Here is a 22,528-nt window from a genome sequence, read left to right on the forward strand (position 1 = left end):
AATATTGGTATATGTTAACTACAATAATAACCAGGTTCAGCTTTCATTATGAATTAATTTTGGCTTTAAAAACAAATCTGTACAATAGTTCACTGATATTTATGTAAGAATTCTTCCTAATGCTAAGAAAGGCAGTTCCAAAGACTGTTCTTTACTGTTCCTTTTGGCTTGTTATTAAAGCCAATTTCCCTCTCTCTACTATACAAAGGTGAGAGAGTCACATTAAAAATTAAAACTGACAATTTGTGTCATGACAAAATAAGATTAATTGTGCTCAATCTATGATTAGATTCTTTCAACTGTAAAATGCTGCTTCTCTTTACTTTTTACAAAAAGTTATGGTAAATTACATCAGTTTTGCCACTTTTTCTACAGTGCAATAGCACAAACTGACAGCACTTCCATATTTCACTAGTAATCAATTCTAACTTTGGCTTCAAAAACTGAAGAATTAGAGGGATAAATGTTCCCAACATGAATATTTATAGCAGAAACTCTGTAAGGGTTAGTCACCTACAGTGTAATCCCAACACTCAAAATTCTATGATTTTTTTCCTTTAAATATGGCATCCTCTGAAAACCTTCAGACCAGGAAACAAAAATTATTTCTTGGGATTTAGGCAGAGTGATAAACAGTAGAAAGCCAGTTTGACACACAACACAGTAAATCTAAGCAAACTAGCAATTAAAAGAACAATGGATACATACACCTGAGCAAAATAAAGGGGGGGGGTTGATTTCTTCCCATAAGTGCAATTTGTTAACAGATTGGGTTCTAAATTGAGATGCTGTAACAGCTGTTTACAGGTGGTTATACTGACTGCCATTTCAAACATAAGGTCATGTTATAGAAAAATTACCAACTACCACTGGCTGAAAGTTTACTGATGAAACAGCCTGCCTGCTTATCTAGCACCGTGCCAGCCTGCTCTGCTCATGGACTGCTACACTGTCCATCTCCCTGGCTGACTAGCTTGCAGGCTGCTGTGCTGTGCTGCTCCCAGCTTCCTTGAGCTGCCTGGGTCATGGTTTATTAGGATCCCCAGCAGCTGGCATGGTGGGATACCGAGTTCCATCGGATCCCCAGCCCTCTAGGAGACCTCCTACCTGGGTCGCCAGCTCCGCAGGCTGCCTGAATTCCTGGACAGCTGGCTCCATGGGCTTCCCAACTGCCTGGGCAACCAGCTCCCCAGGCTCCCCTGTGGGAATCAAGCTGGCAATGGTGTTTCCATTTTTCCATTGTTTCGTTTTTTTTAGTTTCTGATTTGGGAGAATTTTTTTTTTCAATCTAAAATTTTCAAAGATGTGAAATTGTGTTTTCCAGCCAGCTCTATCACCAATCTTATCAAAGTTATTAGAGGCTAGTTAAATCCCCGATCATGCCATTAAATGAGCACAGGCGCATATGTGTGTTGAGCCCTGTTGAAGACTATTTGGTTTTTTTTCAGGAGTGCACCTGAGCCTGGACACATCTTAGTAAAGGATCAGGGCCTTGATTATCCCCTTTCTAGGTTTTAAAAGTAACTCTTCAGAAATTAAGTCAAGCAATTGCAATTGACTTTTATCTTTAGGAATCAACAAGCTATCTTGTTTCTTTTAGCAAGAAAATGACCTTTTACAAATTTTCTTATTTTTTATTTCTTAATAAGATCTTAATATTCAAATTTAAAATTATCCCACAACAAACACACCTCTTGCAAGTAACCTTATTGCTTTGAACTGAGCGAGAATATTTTCTTTTTGGTTTTCACAGAATTATTACATTGTACATCATTTATTTTAAACCAGTCTCAGGATTTTAACAGTTTACTCATTATAAATTGTTTCCCTGTCACTGGGATTTATTTAACCAATTCAGAATAAATCAGAAAAGCTGATTACACTACTTAACTATTAACATTAATAATTCTTCCAAATTAATTAACAAGGAAATTCTCTTGTTATCTCCAAATAATTAAATCCTCAGTCAATGTCTTTCCTAATAATATGTGCTGACTTTAATAGTTTCTAAATATTTAATGTGAAGCAGGATTATAGGACTTGTAGTTGTTTCTTTCCCCTTTGCTGTAATATATTGCAAAGGCTAGGGTTTAAGATCATTTCAGAACAGTGCAGAAGTATCACTTTACAAGTTAATTAGTTATTTTGCTTTACAAAGTCCTCTGGTGGAACTAAAGTTGGCAACTAAGGATTAGATGTTATGTAGTTATACCCAGATGTACAGACACTCTTTTCTTAAAATATTGCATAATACACAGGTTAACGTTAGCTTTAATAAAAAATTTAAATCTGAGATTTTTGTTGCAGGGGAACTAAATAAAAGATCAAGGTGAAATCCTGACTCCACTGAAGTCAATGGCATAATTCCCAATGACTTCAACAGAGCTAGGATTTCATCCATTTCACCATCTCTGCTAGTTCCTCCTGGTCTCTCAATCTGATCTTTTGTCTCTTATCTCTCTTCACATAGTTACTCAGTCAGTCTCAATGGCTTTTTCAGTAATGTTTTTTCACATTTTTTGTTTTATTCCTGTCTCTCACCTACAGTCTTTACAACAATTGGGTCTTCACCGTGCTTAGGTTATGCCTCCCAGTACTCTGCCTCCACTTTATATCCACACAGTCTCTTCACCAGTCACATTCAATCATGCTGATAAAGTTTAGTGCCAAACTCATCCCTGGAACTTCATCCCCCAAAACACTTCATCTGATCCTGCAAAAGCAGCTAGCATCTGGCTTGCTCATGTCTCATATAGCTGATATGCACAAGAAGTGTCAGTGGACACAGGGCCTTGCACTGTAGCTTTTTTTTGGGTGTAACATTTTGCAATTCTATGTCACATGATCAGGGAAAAAAAAAAGACCAGACTCTAATCAGCATTCCTGTATATAATACCCTTATTGAAGCACAGGTAGAAGTTTCTCTCAGTGCTTGGAAAGAGTCCATACGTTGGACAAGCACCTTTCTGAAGATACTATCTTGTTCTCCAGAATATCAACTTTCTTTATTTTATTTTTTTTTAAAGTAAATCTCCAACTGGAAAGAAAATCTCAAAAATATGAACAAAGTGAAGCTGATGTCGAGATGCCTACTTGAGTCTGCAGAGGGTCTGGAAAGGTGAATGGCTCTGAGAGGTGTAAATTGCCCCACTTCACCTCATTGAAGTGTTAACTTGGCCAAAGATTATAATTATATGTCAACATTGTAAACTTTCCTTTTTCATGTAATGAAGGACAGATCTGAACAATTCGCTGCGAGTGATGTCTCATTTTGATGCTACAAATGGATGGTGTTTGGGGGATATCCCCCCCACCAAAAATAAAACAGTGAAGGAACGAAACCCAAGGAGGCTAGCATAGCTCAGAGGCATATTCAGGCTCCACCAATTGGGAGCCAACCTCTAGGAGCCAAGAGACACACACAATCATGTTTTAATATCTACATTATGTACTGTGAGAACGGTCTAATTTTGGCACATGGATGGAGTTTATTTTATAGATAGAATTTCAAGGATTATCACGACCTCTTTTCTTTCACCCAGGTTTTTCTTAACAGTTTGTAGTTAAATAGAGAAGGTCATTTCTTCCAACTTAGAATGTAAAATATATTTCAGTTGATTCTGAATAAACCAATGTATCTTGATTTAACTTTTGAATTGCAATCATTACCTCCAACAGAACTTGTGAGAAAATAGTTAAGTTTCAGAAGTTGCTAGGCAAGAGTATACTGCCCTAAGGGTATGATCAGTCAGTTAGAACTCCAATTACATAATGCATCTATGATTTGCTCTATTGGTTAAGTGGGTTAGTACTTAATTTCCTGCAGTGCATTTGTATATGTACAGTTTGTCTGAAACTGGTCTGAACCAGAACATTGTAGCTCTCCTAAAGTTAAATTAATCTCTCTCCATAAAAGAAACTACTTTCTAATTCTCCTCCAAACTCTACTATTACTCAGATAGCTTTTGTGTCTAAAGTGTCTTGGCATGAACTGGGGAACATAAATGTCACAAGCCTTTATATCTGATTGCTTTTATTGTGAAAATCTGAATGAGTTTCTATTGCATTCAAGGGACAATAGCAAATTCTCACTGTGATCAATTTAAAACCTGCAAATTCACATGGATAATAACCAAAATAAGAAGCCTAATGGGCAAAGTGTCCAATTTATAATTCACAAGCTACTGAATACAAATCCTATTAAGGCTGTATTTTTTAACTAAAGACTTTATACAAGGTTTTTCTCTCAGTGTCATCTGGGTCATCATTTAATTATCTTTATCAGTGTTCTTAAAATGGTGGACAAAGGATGAAAGCAGGGAAGGAAGACCAGGTCTTTGAAGAGAAATGCAGGTGAGAAAAACAATTGTGTCCAGCATTTTGAGCAGGGCACCAGGAAGACAGATGTAGCTGGTAACTGGAGTGAGGGAGGAAAGGAGCAGGACAGCTTGATTATAGGATTGAGGAGTATTAAAGGATGGGTAGAGGAGGGAAGCAGAATCCATGAAGGGCAAGTCCTTGGAGCAGTAGGTGCTCCCCACCCCAAAAGATGAAGGAAAAGCTCTAGATAGAGGGAGAGTAAAGCTCAGGGAACAAGGGCTGAGGAGGTGTATGGGTAAAAGGCTGAGCGGAGAAACGGTTGGGAACAGGGTCTGAAGAGGTCTGTTGTAGGGATTCTAGGCTTTGGGAGGCAGAAAAAGAAGGAAGCTTTGGGAGCAGGGGCTGATGAGGTCAGTGTACATGGAGAGTCCTGAGCTGTGGGATTGCTGCTCTAGGAACTTCATGAACTCTGTACGGCTGGATTTCCAGTCTTGCTCAGGTCCTGAACTATACTTGAGGCCTAAGCTCCCACCTTGCACAGTTCCTTAGCTAGTGAGGAGAAAGTGCCAGTGGGGTCTTTCAAGCAATAGAGGAGCAAATATTACTGTAAACAACATGAGGATATTGTGTACTCACAATGGAAAAACAGAAAAGTTGAGAGAGGAGGTGGTCCACGCAATTCTAAATAGAAAAGAAGTTTCAAAGAGATAACCTCCTCATGGAGAAACTATTTACACTCAAGAAAGTTTGAGACCCCCTGATCTTTATCATCAAAACACACTGCTCTTGAAGATTAGACAACAATACATCTATTAAATGTAATTTTGCGTGTGACAAGAAATGCAAAATGCAAATTAAAAGCATAAATCATGATAAGCTAATTTCATTAATATAATTTTGCTTTGAATAACCTATGGTATTGTTAATACCACAGGTAAAGAAATCTCACTTATTTTTAATATGATATTGCCCCTAAACAACAAGAGGACTGTGTGTATCATTCTTTGAAGGGCACTAACCACTTACCCCTTAGCAGTTCTACTCCAAATTATATTACTGAAATATAATTGAACGCTTAAGGTAAAAGAAAAGTAACAGGGTATCTTGCTACAGTGTAAACAGGTGGAATTTACATCATTTATTTCCTCATGCAAATAATGACCTTCCTAAGTCATTTGAAGTTTCATCATACATTATGTTTCAAATTCACACTAACAAAAGAGACACACACTCTATTATTGGCCAGTGCTTCAGCCTGTAGGTCTCCAGCTCTTAGCTGTGATAATTCATGCAAATAAATCACATCGTATGATTTTATTTTCCACATATCCTTTCCTAACAAAAGAGAAACCAGATGGACAAATGCCTAGCACCTGCCAGAACAGAGGAACTTCTTGGAAAGTTTTAATAGAGATGGGTGATATTTCTGCCTGCATCACAAGAATCTCATTTTCAATCCAGTGAACAAAGATGTCTGGTTGCCATGAAGGGCTCATCATTAAGAGAAAGGGTTCTCTTCCTTTATATTCCCCATTTATTGAAAGGATATGTTCTGAAGTCACACTGGAAATTGGTTTTTGACTATAATCTTTCCATGCAAAGCTACAGGTCCAAGATGGCATGAAAATGTTTTCACTTTTCACAGAATGCACATGTATTTATCTTTTAACAGCTTCACAACAGCTACAAATGAGTTCAGGGTGACAAGGCTTGAATATTGTAATACCCTTTTAGTAGGTCTTCCATCAGCGTTTTCACCTTGCAGTAAATACTGAGTTCAAATGTACACCTGCTGAGTAGCTGTGATAACATTACGCACATCCTGCATTCTTTGATGGCTGTCTATAAAGTGACAGAGTGACTTTAAATTGTCTTTAGTGGTCTATAAACTCTTACAACAGGGGAGAAACCTAACTATGTTTGGGAACCTCCTCTGTGAATCTGACAGGTATCTACATTCTGACACTACCCACAATAGCTTTGCAGATGATTTGGTTTTACTGTACCAACAACAAAATGCAGAACTTGCTCCCCTGGACATCCATCCATCTTAGCTTATTCTGCACTGTAGAATGGTATCTCATAACTTTACTTTTCCAGGCACTTTCAGCTTTAAATAATTTTGAATCCCCACATTCCTTTAAAATATCATCAAATTGTTTGGCTTTTAAAATAGTTTATCTAGTTTTCTTATATTTGTTTTACAAAATTATTAGTCACAATTTCTTTAAAATGGTTGTGAGCACCTATGCAAGGGGGGAAAGTGGTGATATATGAGTAACTACAGTATTATTACCGTTATCAATAGTTACTGGATGTCAAGAACCTTGACATCTAAAATGCGTCTGATGTGATACAGGGCTTGCTATGCTAAGTAATGAATGAGCTCAGTGAGTATGGCAGACAAATTTCATATAAGTGGATGAATCACAGAAATAATAACCCATTTGAATCATTCTGAAAACTGTTATTTTAAAAAGGAATCTATTTTCCATTTTTTGGTGTTTTTACTCCCAGAAGGCACAAGCTTGTCCTTAAGAAGAGAGTTATGAACTAGAAATTCACTTAATGTGTACCGCCCATTCAAAGGATTTATAAACTCAGACCTGAGAGTTGACAGCTGGGATTCAGTGACCCCAATGGAGTTCCATTAAACTTATTCTATTTATTTATTTATTTATTAAGTACATACATAAATAAATAAAATATCACTGCATTCCTCATCCCAGAACTTTCACTGTCTTGCACCCATGCAAAACATATTTATTTTAACAAGTAAATAGCATCAGGCTGCTGTCTGCAACTCATAACAATGCCATCCTTGGAATGTGCATGTGCATGACAAGAATGGTCAGCAGTGCTCCCTGTATTATAGGCTTCAGGCCAAAACACTAACAGGAGTTCCTGATGCACCACAGGCTTCTCCAACAAAAGAAGAACAGGAGCCACTGCTCTGTTTCTTCCAGTGGGGAAAAAGGGACTATCTGCCCTTGAGGTTCTTGCCAAAGGGGACAGCGAAAAGGAGACACTGGTCCAGGCTTCTTCCTCTTCTCCAAAGGGGTGGAGAGAGAAGTGGCACAGACCATCACTGAACTGCAAGCGAGGTGAGAAAACAAAAATTTTGCACTCTTGGCTGACAGGTAATAACATTTCTCTGCCCCTTTGGGGCTAGAAGCACAGGTGTGTGTGTGGGGTGTGTGTGCGCCAAACTGTCCTAGTGGTTCCAGAATGGCTTCATTAATGGGGAGAGCTATTCTGTTGGGTCTGGGAGCATGCAGGATGCCCATGAGTTTGTGCTGGGAGTCTTGGATCTCATTAAAAGGAATCTAAAGCTCTCCAGCAACTCTGCAGAGAAGGTCCTGGAATTTCCTGAAGTGCTTGGGGGTGAGGTGGGGATGAAGAAGTCACCACTTTGTCTGGGGATAACAATGCCAGTCTTGCAGGTTCTGGCCAAACCGCTGGATCTGGAGCTTTATGTTCCTCCTCCGTCAGGCCTGGGGACAGATCTGAGCATTCCCTTTGTGGGAGAGGAGACAAGAAGTGACTCCCTGGCATATTTGGATCAACTCTGTAGGAGGCATATTTGGATCAACTCTTCCCAAGGCCTCCAATATGGCCAGTTGGAGGGGTCGATAGGTGGTCGCGGGGGGAGCCTATGGCACGAGGTACCAGCAGCTCCGAGATAGATGAGGCGGAGGTTGGTCTCAAACCAGTGCAGGTCTTTTTGGTAGTAGAGGACATGTAGGGTAAGGGAAGAATGTTTCATTGGATGGTTCAGAATCTCCCAATGAGGAGAAGACTGATTCTGGTTCCAGTGGCAATACCATTGGTGCTGCTGAAGGGAAGGTGTATTCTGTGTATTGGCCAGGTGATCAGCTTCTTCCAGCAGTCAGTTCTCTCAGAGTTTATATTATCCCTCTGGAAATGGAGGGCCCCAGTGGAGAAGGGGATTCTGGATTCGGAAGAGCAAAATGTCTTGCAGGGTGGCCAATGTGAGAGGGGTTCTGCTTGTCCAGACCATTGGAGCCGGCAAGAAGGGTGGTATCTGAAGTTGGCAGTGATTGGAATCCGTTGGTGCTGACGGATCCTGGGGTTTGGGAGGAGCTGGGGATAACAGTACTGACAGAACATGGGCTTGTGCTTTCTGGTCATGCATCCGGAACATAGTATGTGGGCTTTTTGGTGGGCTTTTTTACAGATGAGTCCAATTTCTTTGAAGTGGATTTAGAGGAAAATTCATGGTTATGAGAGTGTTTTCTAGCTTCTCAACAAGACCTCACCTTGTGGTCTATGGGGTATTTCTCCCACACCAGAGTTGGACTTCACAGCAGGAGGCCCGCTTCTTGCTGAATCAGGCCAAACCGCCGCCACTGGGAGCTGCAGGTGAGGACGGTCAATGTAAACACTGTCTCGAGGCCTGCCAGCGGATTACCCTGATGGGCTGCAGATTGCGCACCACTGCCTTATAATCACTTAAAATCTATCTTTTGTAGGTAATAAACTTGTTTTATTTTGTCTAAAATCAGCCTGTGGAAATCATAACTTGGGGCAGAAAGCTGTGTATATTCCTCTCCACATTGATGGAGGGGGCAAATTTCGTAAGCTTACTCTGTACAGTTCTCTGTGCAGCACAAGACGGTATAATTTTGGGTTTACACTCCAGAGGGGAGTGTGTGCCTTAGGAACTGGGAGGTACCTTAGCTGAGCCTTCCCATGCAAAGCTGATTTCAGCCTCTGTGTGTGTAGCTGCAGCTTGGTGTGCCCCTACCTTTTGTGAGCTGGTAAAGTGTAGCGTGATGCCTGGGGGAGGGCTTGGCAGGCTGCACAGCAGAGCAGTGTAAATGGAGCCTAGGCTGGCGGGTTAGGTGGGCTCAGTGGTATCCCAGTTCCAGGAGGCACCCCTGGAGGCGGAACCCGTCACAGTATTTACAGAGACAAAGTTCCTACTCTTCTTAAAATCCAGATTGGGCCCAAAATATTTGCTGGTCAGTTCTAATTTGTGCTCATCAAGGACTCTTCCATTTGACCTCAAGCTAGAGAAAGGGGAGAAGTGGATCTGCTATCATAGTAATCTTTGTCCACCAGCTCATGAGCTGGAGAGAAGACGACCCTGTCTAAAGTCTGCCATAACATTTGAGAAGCCTTGCAAAACAAATGTTTGCCATTTCCAACACCCACTCCATAAATATAACCTATTTTTGTTTCAAGCTTAGAAACTGGCTTACATCAGTTTATGTTTTCAAAGCGAACATAATAAAAAAGGGGGTGGTGCTAGAATCGTTCTTAAAAATACAAAATTGAGATTCTTATCAACTCCTACATTTCCTAGATTGGGGAGGAATGAAGAGGGGTGGGGGTTGCACAGCTGCAGACTATGGTTTCCAAAAGCCAACTTCTGCTATAACAAAATCTCAGGTCAGGAAATGAAGAAAGCAGTATCCATGGCCACCTCTTCCCATTTTAGCCGAAAGGAATTCTACACTTTTATATATTAGAATTCCCATCAGTGTTAGTTATGTATCATAAGCCATAAAATCAAGGGAAGAAACCTATACCATGTGAGTTGTGCAATTATTTTGCTTAGTCTAATTTCTGAGTATTCACAATTTGAATATTTATGAATGACCAAGAGAGAAAGAAATTATTTGCTGAATAAATTTACAAATAATTTCTCATCATGAATACATCGGAGTATGTTGAGATCTGCTCACAGACAAACGAACAGGCAAATTCCACATGAGAAATTACCGTATATATATCGTTCATTAGACTGTTCGTTTATAAGCTGACCCCTCAAGATGGATAGGTAAAAATAGTAAAAACTGTATGACCCTTTCATAAGCTGACCCTATATTTCAGAGGTTGGCAAACTTTGGCTCCCGGCCCATCAGAGTAAGCTGCTGGCAGGTCGGGACGTTTCGTTTATCTGGAGCGTTCACAGGCACAGAGCCCCTCAGCTCTCAGTGGCCGCGGTTTGCTGTTCCCAGCCAATGAGAGCTTCAGGAAATGGCGCCACTTCCCACAGCTCCCATTGGCTGCGAATGGCAAACCGTGGCCACTCGGAGCTGAGGGGGCTCTGTGCCTGCAGATGCTCCATGTAAACAAAACGTCCCAACCCACCAGCGGCTTACCCTGATGGGCTGGGAGCCAAAGTTTGCCAACCCCTACTATATTTTAAAAGCTGGCGTCACACGAAACACTCAAAAGTTTTGCTAGAATTATTTTAATGTAATCTAAAGAAAAACCTGTTGTTGTTATAATAATAACTGAACAAATATGTATTCACCTTCAAAATTACAGTCAATATTTAAACCCAGTAAATCGATATTTAAAACAAGTAACTTAGAACAATATGAGACTTTAAAAAGTCTTAAAATCCTTCAAAGTCTGAATCAGTCTCTGATTCACCAAATAGTTCATAAAACTCAACTTCAGTCACAGCTGCACCTGCACTGTCACCGGAGATGTCGGCAGTTTCATCTTCAGACTCAGATTCCTTCTCATCATCAGCCTCTGTTGTGTCATTATCAAATATGGCATCAACTTCTGATCTGTCAAGTGCATTGCTGATACAGCATTTCCTAAATGATTTTTCTTATCATTTTAGAGGGAATGGACACCCACACGTCCTTGATCCACTGGGCAACCAGACTGATTTCGGGCTTTATAAGATTCCCGCCTTTTGTCAACTTCACCATGCCTGAGCACATCCATTCAGATCACATTTTGCGTAGCCTGTCTTTAAAGGGTTTGTTCAGGCAGACATCAAGCGGTTGTAGAACTGAAGTTAAGCCTCCAGGTATTACAGCCAAAGCAGTTTTCATATTTTTGGCCACATTTTTCACCTCATCCGTCTTGTGTGCCCTGAACAGGTCTCAAATGATCATAGCAGGTTTCTTGAAAAGTGCTCCTGGTCTCTTATTCCACACTTTTTCCAGCCATTCAATAGTCCGACTTTCATCCATCCACCCCTTTTCGTGTGCACCAGCAGGAAATTTCATGTTTTTAGGCAAGGTTTTTCTTTTAAAAACAACAACAGGAGGGAGCTTTGATCCATTTGCCAAACACGATAAAACCACCGTAAAATGGATTTTTTCGTGGCCAGTGGTTTTAATTAAAACTGTTTTTTCACCAACACCAGTTACTGTTCTGTTGCTCGGAAGATCGAATGTAATCGGTGTTTCATCCATATTTCCTATTTGTGACAGTTCAAATGCATATTCCTTTCGATATTTTATAATAAACCTTTGGAAAGATTCGATTTTTTCTTCCAGATCTCTTAGCAGCTTTTGCTCTATCTTTGTTCACTGAAGAAGACAGAGACTATGACGGTTCATGAAGCAAGTACACCAACCTGCTGATACGACAAACACTGATGGCTTTACTGACTCGTATTTGTCATCTTTCGACATTTGCAGAGCACGCAGATGAATTCCAGTGCTAGTGACAATGTACCCATTTTGTTGACATTCAACAACCCAATTACTGAGATCTTTCTCCAGCTCAGGAAACGAAGTGCACCTCGTTGGACATTTTTTCTTCCTCCTTGGCATGTCTTTTAGTGTTGTTTTATTTTTTCGACATTCTCTTATTTGCTTCTCATTGATACAGAATTCACGAGCAGCAGCAGCAGCAGCACAATTGTTGTTTGCTTCTGCATATTCAACAACTTTAAGTTTGAATGCTGCGTGATAAGCAGACCTTTTTCTTTTGATTTCACCGTTGTTCATTTTAAATACTAGTATGAAAATAGATTATTATTATTGTAGTTATAGATTTTGTAGGACTTTATATAGGAATGTCACCTTCTTTATCACTGTCAAATTATTATTGTTCTTTGTTTATTTCAAAGCAGCCCTGTAGATTGGCATGTCTGTGGGGATAACAGGCTATTTCAATTTTATTAGCGATTCCATCGATTCTGCATGTTATATTTTCACATTGGCTCAAGACTTATGAGGTCCATTGGTAGAAACGCATGAAGAGATCAAATTACACAGTAGCGGTGCTATAGTACTATCATTCATTGTATTTTTCTGATTGGCTTGTAAGGCATAGCATTTTGTAAAATGCATGGGTCAAATGTTATGCAGATCTGCAGCACTGCTCTTTTAGTATTCCTTTCAAACCAATCTAGTCCACTAAACAAAGCCTTTGCAACTTTAAAAGGCTGCAATATTGACATCAATAAATGGGTCGGCAAACTTTGGCTCCCGGCCTGTCAGGGTAAGCCGCCGATGGGTCAGGATGTTTTGTTTACCTGGAGCGTCTCGCCGTTCCCAGCCAATGGGAGCTGCGGGAAGTGGCGCATCAGTTCCCACAGCTCCCATTGGCTGGGAACGGTGAACAGCGGCCACAGGGAACTGAGGGACTCCATGCTTGCAGATGCTCCAGGTAAACAAAATGACAATGTATTAGATATTCAATTCAATAATTTCATAGAGTTTAAAATCATCAAATTTTGGTGTAGACCCATTTATAAGCTGACCCCCACTCTTTGATGCGTCACTTTTTCATTCACCAAGTTCTACTGTACTGTGTGCTCAATATAAAACCTTAAAATGGTTTCTGTATATACTTTGTCTAGAAGAATCTACAACAGACTACTCACTTTGCATATATTCCACACTGATTCTCAATGCAAGAAACAACTGTTATAAACACTGTCTATTTCACACACTACCAAGCTCTGAAAACAGAGACCTAAATAAAAAAAAACAGTACACAAGAAATCCTATAGCTTAAGCATATTGTTTTACTCCAGCTGCCAGACAAGATGATATGTTTATGTCTCATGTGTCTCCCACATGAGATTAGCCAAAAGGGTAATCTTGACATTCGCACAAGAAATGGATTACTAAACAGAGCAACACAACTAAAAAAAAATTAACCCATTTGGCCACAAATGGTTCCAAAAATATAAATTCCAGGTTATTTATAAAATTTCATTCTGAGAAAAGAATGAAAATAAACTGACATAAGATGTTTGTTTGGCATCTGAACTATTAATATATTTAGTACCTTGTCTAAAATCAGCTTTCCTAGGAGCTTCCGAAAGATAGCACCTTGGCAAGGGGTAGGATGAAAACATTGGCCAGGGATATGGATCAGTGCCCTAGAAAAAAGAACCAGAACAAAGTGATATTAGGAGGTAAATTAATAGCAGTTTACCCAACTCGTCCACAGGTAAAGTTTGCTTATTGTATAATTAATCTCCAACAGATTTGTCAGAATTATTGACACTACAATTTAATTGTATAATTTTCTATAATTAAAAGAAAAAGTAATACAAAATCCAGTACGTATATGAGCCAGAAGGTTTAACCAACTTGCTCTGGTAATTACTGTTAACAATTTTGAATTTAATATTTTTTCATTGAAAGGAAAATTATAGCTTTCAAAAGAAATACTGTATTTCCAATTTTATATATCGATCTAGTTGTCTTTTCTGTGCTGACAGTAATTTCCATCTTCTCCTTATGAGTGACAGTGAGTAGAAAACCATAGCACTTAACAAAAGAACCTGCTTAACAAATACTGCACTGTGAGAATACTGATGAGAGATACAAGTATTTGATAGCGCAGATGAAAAGCAAGCAGGGTAAAATCATAGGCATATATTTGACATGGCAGTTCCAGCTTGGCCAACGGGGCCTCGCATGGGGGGCAAATTACGTACCTGCCCAAGGCTTGCAGTTTCGGGGAGAACGCACCCCCCATGTCCCTCCCAAACTATGCCCATAGGTAAAAAAACATCTGATAAAAGGAAGATGTTACAGATAGAAATCTATTAAAGAATTTAAAAATATCACTCCCACAGTTAGAGAAACAGATTTTTAATTAAAAAAAAAAAAGATATTACCTGAGCACTTAGTAGCCCACTGACACTAGAAATAACATCTTTGCTAAGCAAATCTCTTTTCCTGCAATGGAAAATGTTAACACTCTTGATGTGCAGACAGTTGTCTTTTGATACTAAATAATATTTATATTGTGAATTAGCAGTAGGAATACTTAAGACCTAGAACCAGCACAAGAACAATTGTTAAACTTTTCCCTCTAACCTTATTTAGTACTCTTTGAGGCAAAATCCGTTCCACTGGTCCTCCTGTAAGATTTATCCTAACAAGAACATGGTTTCTCTCTACCGATAGACCATCAATTATAAAATTTCTGAAAAAACAAGACAAACTTGATTTACCATTGAGTGCTGCTCTTAGAAAATATGCAAGGATGCTAATAATTCTAGGGACTCACTATAATTATAGAGCTAGATTGTAACTAGGACTACATACTTGTGTAAGGAAAAATCTACATAATAAGATTCCAGGATCATCACTCTAAGCCTAGAATGTCTGTTGAGTCAGACTGAAGCATCAGCTATAAGCATGGTTGAGAGCTCTTTTTGTTCAGAATATCCTAAGGTTCAATCATCGCTGGGCTCTGCAGTTCATGTCTTTTTTTTTTTTTAAAGTTCTCAGCCATTTTGACTTTATGAATTATACTTACGTGACAGAAAGCTATGTATCTATTCCTTGCCAAGAGTCCCTGATCATTGTGATATCAGAGGTAACTCAATAAATCACCACCTTAAAGCTAATTTGCATGCAACAATTTCATTGGCTGTATGTGGGAGATTGCACAGATGGTGGATTACTTGTCCCAACTGCCACACGTAAAGCACCCACCCACACAACAAAACCAGCATTCACTATAACCCCAAACACACAACCCCTCATGACAGTATACACCCCTCATTTGCAGCTCATACACATCAACACAAATCTCCCAGCACAGCCCTCCAGAGACAAATCAACACAACCAGCACACAGGATAACACCAAACACACATAGAACTGCACTGTACACCCCACCCTGCAGTGCACACAATTCTCTTTCACCACCCACAAAAATCAGCAGAAAACCACCAGCCAACACACATTCCCCAGCCCTCAGACATACTTACCATAAAACCATAAACCTGAGTAGCAAAGTCATTCTGACTTCACGAATTACACCCGTGCCACAGCATGGGCTTTCAGCTACTGGGCAGTAGAAACAACTCTCACATCCCTAAGATGGCTAAAGGAACCTGGGGTCTTGGGTATGTAGCAATAAGTAGGCTCTGCATGCCTACTTCCCACCTGAAGCAGATGAGAAGTGGGTGGGTTGGGATGGAGAATTTGGGGGACACTTAGTTACACCTGCTAATTCAGTGGCTAGAGCACCTGAGCCCAACTGGGGGGTTTAAAATTTGCTGCTGACATAGGCCAGAAGCAAATTACTACTCCAGGAGCAAAGAAAAGTGTGGAGGGCATAGTGATTCAGAGCTTACATGTCACTCCTTGCTCAAGACTGTGCCTAAAGTCACAATCTAACCCAAAGTAAATTTGTTTTAGAAAGGAAAAGCACTTTCACTTTTCATATACAGAGTCTGCTATAAGAACAGTGTGTAGCCATTATTTAGAAAGATAATGGGCCCAATCCTCACTTGGTATAAATCAGCAATATACACCAGTTGAGGATCTAGGCTGTACTATTAGAGTCTCAGCTCTATACCGATCACATTTGTAAACACTGTGACAAGTTCTTAATGTGCAACATACTGAGAGAGCTAAAGAACAAACTGACTTCTAATTTCACGCTATGCTGTGTGGAGCTGCACTGCAGGCCTCTTTAAGGAGAACGTGGTCTATTTACACAAGATAATTTTACTTTTGTAATTAGCAATTAGAAGTCATAAGAGGAAGAGAGAGAGCTGAGGTTACAAAGAGGAAAATTCAAGGTATATTTATTTGTACATCAGACCTTTATAAGGGTCCTTTAATAACACAACTCGACCATCACATTTACATCTGAAAATGTTGTGCCTACTATTATTACAAGTAGCCTTTAGGATTACTGTATATTAAAGAGACTAAAGACAAAATATTTCTCTTTTTTTTTTCAGTTTGTTAATTTTGCATTTTTTTATTATTAAAGATTAAGGCCTCAATCTTGCAAGCATGCATTTAAATAATTTTACATATGTTAGGAGTCTAGTTTATTTCAATAGGCGTATTTATATGAATAAAGCTATTCAAATGTTTATATTGATCATTTCTTACCCAGGTCCTTCAGAAGTTTCTATGATGTTCTCCTTCTGGGCATTTAGAAGCACTTGTGATACTTTATATTGAGACTCTAAAAGTAGAAGTGTATCTAGATCACAGCACAGCACACTTAACAACCTGTAGAAGGACACACATTGAAATTACAGCATGATTTAGGAATCTGTTAATACAGACTAACGCAGACCAGAATAAACATGAGATCTCAAAGTAAAAAAAAAAGTGCTTTAAGACGAAAGGTGCTGGAACTAGGAGTGCTGGGGGAGCGGCAGCACTCCCTGGTTTGAAGTGGTTTCCGTCATTGACAGGGTTTACAGGTTTGTTTTAATGGCTTTCAGCACCCTCATTCTAAAAATTGTTCCAGTATGCTTTAAGAAACCTAGACAGAACTAAGAGACAAAGCATTGCTTTGTATCCCGTTAGTAGACATTCTGCTTGCTCGGGGTTATGCAACTAGAGACTAGCTCCCAATAGATTTTTAATTTATAATGAACAACTGTAAAAAAACATTCACAAACATATGCTGGTCAGCTTAGTCTGCTGACTGCACCTCACAGAAAACAAACATGATGTGGAATTAATAAAACAACCAATACTCTGAAATGTCAAGAAATGATACAACACTAACTAAGTTGCTGATGTAACTTCTAATTAAGTTCTGTTGAAAAAGTCAAGATAAAAAAGCCACAAATTTATATTCCCTACTGTAAGTACTCTACTGTTTAGTCAAATTTGATGCAAAGATCAAAGGCAACAAAAGATTTAGCATGCAATTAAAACAATGCATCTCTTATTTTTTATATCAGAACATTTTGGTAGGTAAAGGTAATAATTTCCAGAACACATGACAGCAAGCTAAATACAATTTTATTTTACATCAGGCCAAATTCACAATGATAATGCTCTCTTTCTAGCTTGACGTTACCTGTTGTAGAATCTGAGGTATCGCCAGGTTAATATATGAAGTACTGAAATTGTAAACTTTTTTGTATTTTTTGCATAAATCTGGTTACTGTAAATCACATCAAAAATTATTTAATCGAAAGTGCCCTATTTATGGGAAAATATACCAGTAAAATTCTTGTTGCTGTTTTCATTCTTTTATTGTAGAAGTAAAACACATCATGAATAACATCTGATTAGCATTACATTTTGCATTCACATAATATCTGCTGTAACCTAGGGAATACATATTACTTGACATTTGTATCTGTTAGTCAGTGTTCTCAATGTTTCTATTGAAAAGAGGAAAAAATCCGGAGCCATACTCACAATAATTTAATACCTGCATATTCAAGTGATCATAACTAAGGAATGCATAACCAAAATGACTATTTTTAACTCAGATCTGCTTAATTTACATCCTATTTAAATTGTATTTCTATTTATTTTCTATTAACTTGTGCCTATCTATGAGATCAGAGATTCATTCTTAGCACTTTTCTAAAGCACAAAAGCAGCAACATCTGGACTGTAATATTTCATGTGTTTAAAATAGCCAAGTTAGAAAAAGAACACTTCAACTGTTATAAAGATGTTGAGCTGAATTTAGCCCAGAATGGACGGTGGTTTTCACCAGCATATAACCTAACTGAACTCCCCATTAGAGAAAAATCTACCAGGAATGGAGTTTGATAGTATACATCAATCATAACAGCCCCGCTTGTGGGCAGGAGAGAGTAACAGCCCATAAAGTGGGCAGATCTGGCCCAGGAAAGAGAATGGCATTGTGCTGATTCAGAACATCCCATGAATAATCTCCACTGCGGCATTCATCCGGAACTTGGCTATATTACAAAAGATTAGCCATTAAAAAGATCAAATTAAACAATATACACTTCAAACTAACATTCCCCTCCTCTACCTCTCAAGTTGGAGTCACAGGTGGTCTGGATTAGTGGCTGGAGCAAGAGTCAGACCTAGTGGATCGCACAAACAGGGATTTCCCTAACACCCCCCCCACCCCCCCCAGTTTTGTGAACTAGTTACATGCAGTGTTGCCAATTTAGTGATTGTTTGGAAATCTGAATTGAAACTGGAACATTAATACACACTTTAAAAGCATATAAAGTATATGATAAAATACATGCATCTGAAAAAGTATAATAGATTTGAACAGTATGAACACAGACTAGCTTCCTTATACAGCCCTTGTTTTTTGTGACAATGTCAAGCGCATTCACTTTGGTGATGTTGGCCAACCTAATAATTTCAAACTATGATTTGTAAGCAAAGTCAAAATGAGCTCTCCCTGACAGCTAGCAATGAGCTGTGGGGAAAAGGCTTCAGGACCAGATTGTATTTGCATTCACACCTAATCTACCTAGGTATCCAGCAAACAGGGCTACATTGCCCAAGTGATAGATTTTGGCTGGGGTTGGGTTACAAATCACTTGAATGCGGGGTGATAGGGGGGAATGAAATGTTGTCGTTCTTATTGTGTGAGTAAAGGGCAATAGAACTGTACTCAGCCTCTGCTGATTGAGGGCACCAAGAGAGAGGGTGGGGACAAGTGTTTTGCTTGATGGTTTGCCTGAGTCACAAGCACTATTTGACATGCCCCTCTCCACTGTTTAAAGACAAAGCTGATTAGGCTCCACAGATAGTCTTTTGGTTTGTTAAGTGACCACTACAGCTGAAATCTCTGATAATCAGGCCTAAGTGCTTAGACCTGCTGTGGGACAGTGTTTCTGTGGAAGAGACGGCCCAGACTGCACTAGCAGCGAGGTTCCCCCACTGAGAGCTGAACATCCGCGGCATCTGTGACATCTTAGAGGAGTTAAATGCTTGTAAATTGAACCCCAAACAGATGTCTGCTTGTGCATTCGATGGAGCTACAAACTTCTCTGGAAGACATAGCGGACAAGCTTTGCTCAGAGAAAAGCGTAACCCTAGTCTCTCTTATACACACTGTAGAGGCCATCTACTCCAGCTAGCACTAGTACAAGCTGCTGAATCTTCAAGAGACATAAAAAAGTAATTAAATTTGTGGCTTTTTTATACTCTTTTTTTTTCAGCAAGAGTCCAAAAGGACTGAACATTTTGGAAACAAATAGAAGATACACTGGGATTGAAGTTCAAATGAGTCCAACTTGGGAAAACCTGCTGGCTTTCTCATTAGTGATTCTTGGCAGTTGTCTGAAAATTACTGCAACCATTATTATTGGCTTTGGAAAGTATCCACCAAGATAGAACAGATCTAAGTAGTGAGGCTGGTGGACTACTTTTGTTATTAAGTTCAGAGAAGACTATCACCATTCTCTCTCTTGTAAGTCTACTGTTGAAACCACTTGGGTCATTAAACAATGTGATCCAGGCATCTGCTACAACAGTAGTAGATCTTTGTCCAGAAATAGAAGCTATCCTTGGATCAATCAGAGATATCCATTGAAAATGTACTGGAAGAAGCAAAAAGACTTCAGCCCAGAAGTTGACTAATGAAAGTACTTATATTGACTCTATAAGTGAAGAGGACGAGAACTGTTTGTTATGCCAGCTGAAAAAGTACATAGACTTGATTCTTACAAATCCACAATAGAGATTTCTGGATTCTATTCAACCTCCACGTAGCTTTTACAGATGCCTGTCTTATAAAACACCTACAGTTGAGTGGACTCAGGCATTACCAGCAATGGGGATGCTATGTGATCAGGACAGAATAGAGAATTTTGAACACAGAGTGGAATATCATATGACAAATAAATGAAGATTTGACTTCAACTTCATCATTACTAGTGGTTTGACCCAATCTTTGTGCTATGTTTCCTGGGATGAAAGTAGGAATTCATCTCTTGCTAATCCCAGTCACAACAGCTACAGTTGAGCATATTTTTTCCTCATTGAATAGAATTTTTTGTTCTGAAAGAAGTCGCCTTCTGCCTGATCATGAGCATATTATGAAGGACTGGAAGTAACCGACACACAAGAAGACACCAAAGAGTGCAAAATTACAACAAGAAACCAAGATGCATGTAGAAGTAGTGCTTCATAGTAGGCTTGAGTAGCCAGCTTTAATTTTTGTGATGATTTTAAAACATGAGTTAAATCTAATAAAATAGTCATGAAACATTTTTCAGTTTTTACTATGGTGCCATACAGCCCACCTTTGCCCTCGCAGTCTCAGCCCTCATCGGCCCTCACCTGCCCCTGGATATTCCAACACCCCCCCTAATTTCAATTCCTGGGGAAAACACTGCATAGGAGTAAGAACCAGGAATCAGAACCAGAGCCAGAGCCAGAGTCGAAATACCAGAGCCAAGGGTCAATACAGAGTCAGAACCAGTAATAGGAACGGGGGTCAGAACCAGATTACCTGAAGTCAGGGAAGGAAGGAGCAGGGCTGGTTCCAAGGCAGGAACGAGGCTGGAAGAGGACTGGAAAAAAGGCTGGGTGCAGGGCAGGGTCTAGGCCACATCAGGACAGAAGCAAGATAGTAGCAGGCTTGGAGTGCGGCAAGCACAGGGAAGCAAAGAATCCACAAGTGTGTGCTTTTAGCAGCCAGAGAGCTACTGCTGCTACTGGGCGTAAGAACCAGCTTGCTAGCTTCCACAGCCAATCAGGCAGGGTGGTCTGCCAGGCAGCTTAGCTGATTTGTAAGGCTGTCAGGAGATGGAGTACCTTACAGGGCCTTACTCCTGATAGAAGGTGTAACAATTTGGGGAATCTGTCTGTACAACTCATGAATTCTGTGTGAGATTAACAACTCTCTCTCTCTTTACCAAGCTGCAAACTCCATTTTGAATGTACAGCCTTTTGCCTCACCTGTTTTCCTTTTATCTCCATGCTGAACTAAAATTCCAAGCACTAGTGATACAGAGCTGACAACAGAAGGTTGTTAAATTGGGATGATCCTCTATTCAAATACAATCATACTAGACAACACGCTGGTGAGCTAGAGTGAGAAGCATTGCATTCAGAATGGGTTTTTTTCCCATAAGATCTGTAATTTCTGTGCTTTATTTGATTAGTAAAGATCAATAGTGTGTTAGAATCCTGTGCAAAGGCTGTCTGCGTGTGTTAGTGTGTGTTATGTGCTACACCTACCATATGTCCTTGAAGAGTTAATCTGTGACCTCAGAGTGCTCACACAACTGGTATGCTGACAGTGGATGTGTTTAAACTATGCGGGATTCTGAGTGTTCAGAACTAGTCCCAGGTGTTAGGCAGTTGCATCTCGGGGTCTAAACTCAGGAGGGGGATGCTATATAGAGGATCTGCACCCTGACACTGTGCTCAGAGACCCCCAGGCCAGGAGCACTGCCTGGATTCTATTAACCACTGGAATAATTTATGAAGGACCATGGTAGATTTTCCATCCATGGCAATTTTTAAATCTAGTTTGGATTAAAAAAAAAAAAAGATATGCTCTAGTTCAAGGAATTATTTTGGGAAAGTTGTATTAGCCGTGTTATACAGAAGGTCAGACTAGATGATCACAATTATCTCTTCTTGCCCTGGGATCTATTAATATTTGTAATATTTTGTCTCATATCTAGCGTAACGTATACCAATTTCTCCCTATGTAGTAGCTCCTTACTCCTAATGTAGTTTATGTATGAGTTAAGCACATGCTTAAGTACTATCCTGAATAAAAAAAGGCATTAGCATTAATGTTTTACTGAGAACCCTAACTTTTGCAATTATTATCTTTTCGCTAAAAATCTCATTGTTTTGTTTGTTTTTAACTGGAAAAGTATATTTCCCTTTTCCTCCAGCCTAACTCAAAACTGCATTAGCAGTAGATTCCTACTGATATTTTGGCATGTACTATACCAGAGGTTCTCAAACTGTGGTCCGAGCTCCATTCAGGCGGTCTGCGGATAGTGCCCTCTAAGGCGCGTGCCAGGGTGGCCACACACGAGAGAATGAAGGGCCAACCACCTAATTAATGGAGCCACACAGGCGCTGCTACATTAATTAGGTGCCTCGACCCTGGAGAAGATGCACATGTAAGGTGAGGTTGTGGCCTTGGGGGGAATAGGGAGTATGTGGGGTGAGAAGCGGAGGTGGGGGGAATTTGGGACGTGCAGGGCTGCAGCAGCCAGAGAAAAGAGGGCTGCTGGGGAGAGATGACCCTCCTTCCCAGCCTCAGCTCTGTGG

General features: G+C 39.7%; 1 protein-coding gene across 7 annotated transcripts in view; it reads right to left on the bottom strand.

The window, feature by feature from the left end:
* TBC1D32 (TBC1 domain family member 32) overlaps positions 1 to 22,528 on the bottom strand; it is a 180,926-nt gene that overhangs the window by 69,886 nt on the left and 88,512 nt on the right. For all 7 annotated transcript variants that reach the window (XM_075126666.1, XM_075126669.1, XM_075126670.1 and 4 more), the window contains 3 exons: positions 16,427 to 16,549; positions 14,385 to 14,493; positions 13,342 to 13,435 (listed from right to left, as the gene is read on the bottom strand). In XM_075126666.1, coding sequence (XP_074982767.1) covers positions 13,342 to 13,435; positions 14,385 to 14,493; positions 16,427 to 16,549 — 326 coding nt within the window. The remainder of the gene's footprint in view (positions 1 to 13,341; positions 13,436 to 14,384; positions 14,494 to 16,426; positions 16,550 to 22,528) is intronic.

The sequence above is a fragment of the Caretta caretta genome, chromosome 3 (assembly GCF_965140235.1).
Source record: "Caretta caretta isolate rCarCar2 chromosome 3, rCarCar1.hap1, whole genome shotgun sequence".
Taxonomy (NCBI): domain Eukaryota; kingdom Metazoa; phylum Chordata; order Testudines; family Cheloniidae; genus Caretta; species Caretta caretta.